Genomic DNA, 6,602 nt, shown 5'->3' with positions numbered 1-6,602 from the left:
TAGGTCAGCGACCTTACAAGGTACATCTAAGTTTGTGATGTCAAACGATCTGCTATTCAATTGCCTACAGCTATGCAAAATTTAGCGCAGCTACGCCACGCCGTTCGGAAACCACTCCGGAAGACCTTCGGAGGCTCAATTTACCCCCCACCCGAGCGCGTGTTAGTGATAATACACGACAAAGACATCAACAAACCATGGCAAGTGCACAGACATGCTATAATTTCCAGCTGACTTCTGACAAGTCCTGGATATGCCAGGAATCGAACCTTTGAACACACAAACCCTTGAGTGGGGCAGGACCTGACCTGGCATGAGGCCGGTGGAGTATCACATTACTTTACCTCTCGCTGACTAATCCCTAGATTATCAAAACTCTTGAATTTGTTGCGACAAGGTCGCGTGATGGTGACGGCTGGCAAACATATATCGAGCCGTGCGTGAGCGAACTGATCTAACAGATCAGTGAAAATGAAGTTTATAATGACACGTGAAGCAGACCACCGTCCAACCACGCATCAGAAGGACCGAACCGCTAGAGGTCACACAAAGACCCGTTACGTCCGCCGCCTCACCCCTAACCAAAGCGTCTGCGTCCCCTCACACAAGCCGAGTCGCCCACCAAGGTCACACCGACCTACCGGGGGTCGACCGCGTGCCCTGAGCGGCCCGCATCCCCGCCTGCAGGCCGTGCCAGGTCCCGGCCGACCTGACCGGGGGTCGACCGCGTGCCCTGAGCGGCCTGTGGCCCCGCCCGCAGGCCGTGCCAGGGCCCGGTCGACCTGACCGGGGTCGACCGCGTGCCCTGAGCGGCCTGTAGCCCAGCCCGCAGGCCGTGCCAGGGCCCAGCCGACCTGACCGGGCGGCAGCCGCGCACGGCCGAGCGTGACCGGCGCCGCCGCCGCTCCCGGCCAGGTGTGGCGCTGCTCCGGTTTTCTCCGGCGGTTGTGCTCGCCACGCCAGCCCGCCGCGCCGCGCCGGCAGTATAAAGGGCCAACCGAGTTTCGTTTCGCCACTGTGCCGACATTGCCCAGAGGATGAACTCCACACTGGTGAGTACCGGCCATGGCGGCCAGTTCGCTGCGGTCGATGTCGGCGGTAATGACGGCACGTTTTCGGCCGACGCGTTGTCAGCCCGAAGAAATGAGTGCCTCGTTATTTTGTGAGCATGCGTTAGCATCATCCGTATTATATCGTGTATTGAGCTATGGCACATCACGCAGCATAGCACGTGCTGTAATAAGCCGCGCTTACGTGCCAGCAGACCAGTTTCATGCATAGAGACATATTTCATTTACGATAGATGCCGGGTCTCCTATGATAGTATATAATCTCACCATGTACACGCGTATATAAAAAATAAATAAATAAATAAATATATATATACATATATATATATATATATATACATAATATAGCAAAACTAATATACCTTCTTCATGCAGCCTTACCATTTCTCGCAAGGCCTTTACCACGTCCATCCCCGCCACGCTTTAATGCTAGATACCTTAAAACGCACATTTCCATTCGACTCCTGAACAGCTTCCACGAGCACCACCAAATTACTGCTTGTAGCATAAGGAGCCTGTTGCCCAACTTCAAACCGATGCAGGTGTGGAGTGTCAGCGCACATCTTTTCAGCTGTTCAGAAAGGGAACGAAGCAGCTCAAGTGTGTGATCAGAAACACCGTTCGCTGTCTTGTTGTACACATGTTCCTACACACCCGTGCGTGTGTTCGAATCGGAGGCGTGCAGACAGCATCAGACGACTTATGAATAACTGCGTCAAAATTGCTACGTGGTGTGGGAAACAGCCTAGTTCGCACTTTTCGAGGGGAGCGATTCTTTTGATGGGTCTCGATCCACGCATGACCTCAGTCCCAATTATGATTTTCAATGTGTGCAATATTCCATTGGCTGCGCTCCCTAGTCTAACGACTTCTCGTTCATGAATATGGCCACTGTTCTGCATGAATCATAAGTTGTCCCGGCCAGCAAAAGGTCGCGGCCCACAACGGCTTTAGAAGCGCTCACTGTTCGTCATAGACACTTCCATACCTTCATTACTTCAGAGTTGGCTTGACAATGCAGTACGCATGTTTGCGATTTTAGTCGGCAATCTTCCATATGCTGTCAATGTCAGTGTCATAATCACAACAACGGTGTCTTAAGGTCACGTTGTCAGGGTCACGGCGCTAGCGTCGGAGAAGTTGGCCAGCTCATGAGGAGCGCTCAGGTTAAAGGACGTCTCTTGAGCGCTACACCCGGCGCCAGCCGCACCCCGAGCGCCCGCGCTGCTCCGTACAGCGTGTGATGACGGCGGTACCGCTGTCGGCAGTTGGTGCTGACTGCGCTGCTGGCGGTGGCCGTGGCCATGCCACGCCCGCGCTACGCCCTGGTGCCGATCGAGGATCTGCGCTACCTGGCGCCGCGCGTGCGCGTACCGCGCCAGGTCCAGGTGGCTGACCCGCAGCCCCACTACTTGCGCCAGGTGCCGCAGCCCTCCGAGGACCGGTAAGCACGCGCACACCGCGAAGAGGATAGGTGGAGGCGCACATCTCCAAGGAGAGCGGATGAGGACGCCCCCCCCCCCGAGGGTGGGTGATGACACGAGGTGCGCGAGGTAAACCACACCGAGCTCTGCCTGAGCACTGGTGTTGGCTCTGGCTCTGTTCGGGACGATGGGACCACGGGCCACGGCCTTGAGGCATGCAGGGGTGTCATCCCCGTCTGAGCTTCGGTGGCTTTCGCCTCCGAGGGCCAGTAAATACGCCGACCGCCTGAGTGCAGTCGCAGCACCAGGACCAGCAACGTGAAGCCGCTGTTTATGCTTTGGCCCTGGCACGACTCAAGACTTGTCGCATTGAAGTTAGGCGGCGATGACAAAACCCGGAATAAATACGTAGCGGCCTGTTTTCAATAAAAGGAAACGGTGAATTCCTTGCATTGGCCAGTTCAAAGTAGCCCTAGGACTTCGTTCTGTACTTCCGCTGTGAACACAATGCCTTCACGTGTTTGCATTGCAGTCTTCCATGCCTTCATTGTTACGCGCAAAGGAGCACTCCGTACTTGTTTCGAATTATGTCAAGGACTTCCCGTGGACAGAACGTGTATGACTGATGAGTAAGAAAAACAATTAGATATTACATCACCCAGTATAATTCGCTTCGGCATGTAGACGAGCCCACAAGCTGCTTGTCGTATCGTAAGCACCTAACTGTGTCGATCGGTGCCATGGAGGCGGCGACCTGTGCGGGCAGGTGGATACCAGGAAGTCGCAGAGCATCGACTCGCTCCATGAAATATCTCGTGTAGTTGTCGAGCAGCGCATGGATGTTGCTCATCTGTTGTAGAACGGCCCATATCCCATCTATGTGCTGTCGGTTGAAATATCGGCCATCGTCCAATGGAAGACCCCTCTAATGGTGCGTGCCGTTATCAGGTTCGTGCGTCAGGCGGGAGGCGATTACGGCGGTGACCAGGTGGACTACGGCGCGTACACGGGCGGCTACGGCGCCTTCGGCTGGTACGCCGACTACCCGGTGGGCGGCGGCGGCTACCACCGCTGAGAGCCGGCAGCCTTCGTCCTTCCCCGCATCTCCTCCGCTACCCGGTGGGCGGCGGCGGCTACCACCGCTGGGAGCCGGCAGCCTTCGTCCTTCCCCGCATCTCCTTCGCTACCCGGTGGGCGGCGGCGGCTACCACCACTGAGAGCCGGCAGCCTTAGACCTCCCCCGGCATCTCCCACGCTACTCGGTGGGCGGCGGCGGCTACCATCGCTGAGAGCCGGCAGCCTTAGACCTCCCCCGGCATCTCCCACGCTACTCGGTGGGCGGCGGCGGCTACCATCGCTGAGAGCCGGCAGACTTCGACCTCCCCCGCTACTCGGTGGGCGGCGGCGACTACCATCGCTGAGAGCCGGCAGCCTTCGCCCTTCCTACACGCATCTCCCCCGCCGCCACGTCCGGCCGGCTGCCTCAGTTTGTTTTTGTTACCACCACGAGCCTACCCAGCCTTTCAGCGTAGTGTATTTATCATGTAATAAAGAGAAAAACTCTCCAATGCCTGGTGATTTTAAGCTCGCGCTAGGAGCTAGTGCATACGGACGGTTGTCGCAGCTAAGACACCCAAGAGCATATTGGAGGGACAGCTGAGAGAGCGGCTTCGGTCAGCTATCCGTTCTGCACTGCGTTCCGCAAGTGCCACGCCACGCGTTGAAGAGGGAATTGCACTTACCGCCGCACGTGCTGCTGAAGCACACGATCTGCTGGGTTCCTGCAAGAGCACATATCTCAACGCTAAACTAAAAAAACAAAACAAAAAACAAAAACGGAAAAGACGCAAACACAAACACACACACACACGCACGTGTATGTACGTGTGTGTGTGTTACGGCACACACGGCCTACCAGCGCTCCGAGTGCCAACGGCGAAGGATCGCACAGGCCGCACAGGATCGGCGGCGGCGGCGGCGGCGACCGAGGCCGCCGATCTCGCGCGGTGAAACCGTCGGCGGCGATCGACGCAGTTTCCAATGGCCGCCGGGCCTGCCGTGCACGGCTCCGCTCGCGGAGCGACGCTGGCTGCCTGGGCCAGCGTGACGGCGCGCTCACTTTCTCGTCACGGACCAGCGCGCACGGCGAGACATGACCGTCTCGTTATCTCGCGCCGGCCGCAGGAGCGGCTGCACTCACCCGGCCGTGACGACCGAGTGCGCGTGCAACGGAGACCGGCCGGGAAGTCAGGAGTCGCCGGCTCGTGCCGCGTGAGCTCACCAGGCGCGAGGCTCGTGTCTCGTGCCTGGTAAGTGTTGATCGTCGTCATGTGTAGCGATGGATGTTTTGCAAGCGTGCTCGCGCCAGGCACGCGACAGGCTGACAGACTCGCCACCGAGACACAGATGCCTCGAAATGATGAGTGACGTCGACGCTGTCAATCTCTAACGATGGCTAAATCGATGAAATGCTTCGTTTCCTCCAGTGGCACCGGCACCGAGGCTAAGTAAGACGTGACCCCAGCACAGCGGCATGCGAATCAGGGCCTCAGGGGAGTCTCGGGACAGAATGGTCATGGCCCAGCCCGCGGAACACCAAACCACGGGTGCTGATTTTGTGCGGAGGAAAACCATTCCAAGAACAAACAGTCGACAAGCCTAACAGCCGATCGGCACAACAGTAAAAGACAGGTAGTTTGAAATATTTCGAACTGGATGATCAGCAGGATTTTTTCCATGGCATGAAGAAAGACGTCACAATGTCCCAGTCGGATGCGCCCGGACGTCTAATGGGTTTCACCACCTCGCATCCTTGCGCCCTCTAATCTGGGTCAGCCGAGCTCACCTTGTAAAGAGTTCAAGCGGCAGCCAACATTCGTGCCATCATGGTCAAACCATGCGCAAGGCACCCTGAGAGTGTCAGGTGGCCGATCTGCTAGCTAGGTCCGATCTGCCAGGTCGCACCCTGCTAGCCTCTATCCGCGCTCCTGAAAACTTCCTCTGAAGTCACTGGCTGTGACGGTTGCGAGCACCAGAAACGTCCACGTCACGAGGCAGCGTACAGCGGCGGTGTTCGTTGTGAATCACGCTTTTTTTGCTGTTAGTCCTGGTCCTGGGAAAACACTTGCCTGGCTCCCAAGCTTGCTTCCTCATCGGTATTTTTCCCGGGCTGCTGCACGTTGGCAACCACGCTGGGGGCTGCCCGGCCGCCTCCTGTAATGCGTCGTCACGGGGTCACACGAACAAATCAGGCGCTGTCCACCAACCACAGATTTGCCCCGCCCGCTCAGAACCTTCTATCATGGACGCACGCTCGCACACGCCGCAACTGACAACTATTTTTATTTAAACGCCATGACTTTGCAAGGCGACGGCGCGGCTGGACCACCAACATTGAGTGGTGCACCGCCAGGGGCTCAGCCGAATGACATGAATGCCGTCGGCCGACACACACGTTCCAGTGCCAGCTGATAGCCCTGCAGTCATGCTATCAAATGCACACGGTTGCACTATCCGCGCGCGATTATCATTATCCTCCCGGGATGCCGTGTGTTGGCCACCACGATGCGGGCCGGCCGGGCGCACCCAGTAGTACATCGTCAGGACGCCCGTATCAACGAAACAGGCGTTGTCCATGGACGACCCAGTTGCGCTTCTGGCCGATGGTGCTCCCACAATACTGTCACGTGCACACGGGTACGCAAGCCGTGCACGAAATAAGTGATTTGATTTACCAACCGCAATTTTGAAATTGACGCTGCTGCCGGCCCGCAAGCATTGAGCAATGCAAAGGGTTTAAGGACATGCTCCACATTTTAAATATCGAGGCAAGCATCCGATTTCATAAAATAAGCTCACTTATGCACATAAGTGTATTTAAGCATATTGCATAAGCGTAGTAGTAAGTGTAAGTATTGCATATTGCATATTGCATATTTAAGCATAAGTGTATATAAGCATATTTGTCCGTCCCGGTGGCTCAGTTGGTTAGAGCGCCTGCATTCCGACCCACCCATCCGTGGCGGGATGGGTTCGAGTCGCTTTAGGGCGCTCGCTATTTGCCCTTGGCAGGTATGGCCTGCGGCCGGTGGCAGCGGTCGCGCTAAAG

At 56.7% G+C, this 6,602-nt stretch overlaps 1 protein-coding gene across 1 annotated transcript; it reads left to right on the top strand.

The window, feature by feature from the left end:
* The first annotated feature begins 955 nt into the window (after positions 1–955).
* LOC119103415 (uncharacterized) lies at positions 956–4,063 on the top strand. The gene is made up of 3 exons (XM_037226946.1): positions 956–1,052; positions 2,339–2,514; positions 3,443–4,063. Exons 1-3 carry the CDS (start codon positions 1,038–1,040, stop codon positions 3,567–3,569), a joined length of 318 nt encoding a protein of 105 aa, XP_037082841.1. The 5' UTR covers positions 956–1,037; the 3' UTR covers positions 3,570–4,063.
* Positions 4,064–6,602: the final 2,539 nt, after the last annotated feature.

Source organism: Pollicipes pollicipes, unplaced genomic scaffold (genome assembly GCF_011947565.3).
Source record: "Pollicipes pollicipes isolate AB1234 unplaced genomic scaffold, Ppol_2.1 Scaffold_5724;HRSCAF=6776_pilon_pilon_pilon, whole genome shotgun sequence".
NCBI classification, from domain to species: domain Eukaryota; kingdom Metazoa; phylum Arthropoda; class Thecostraca; order Pollicipedomorpha; family Pollicipedidae; genus Pollicipes; species Pollicipes pollicipes.
This window is presented reverse-complemented; position numbering and strand designations above follow the sequence as displayed.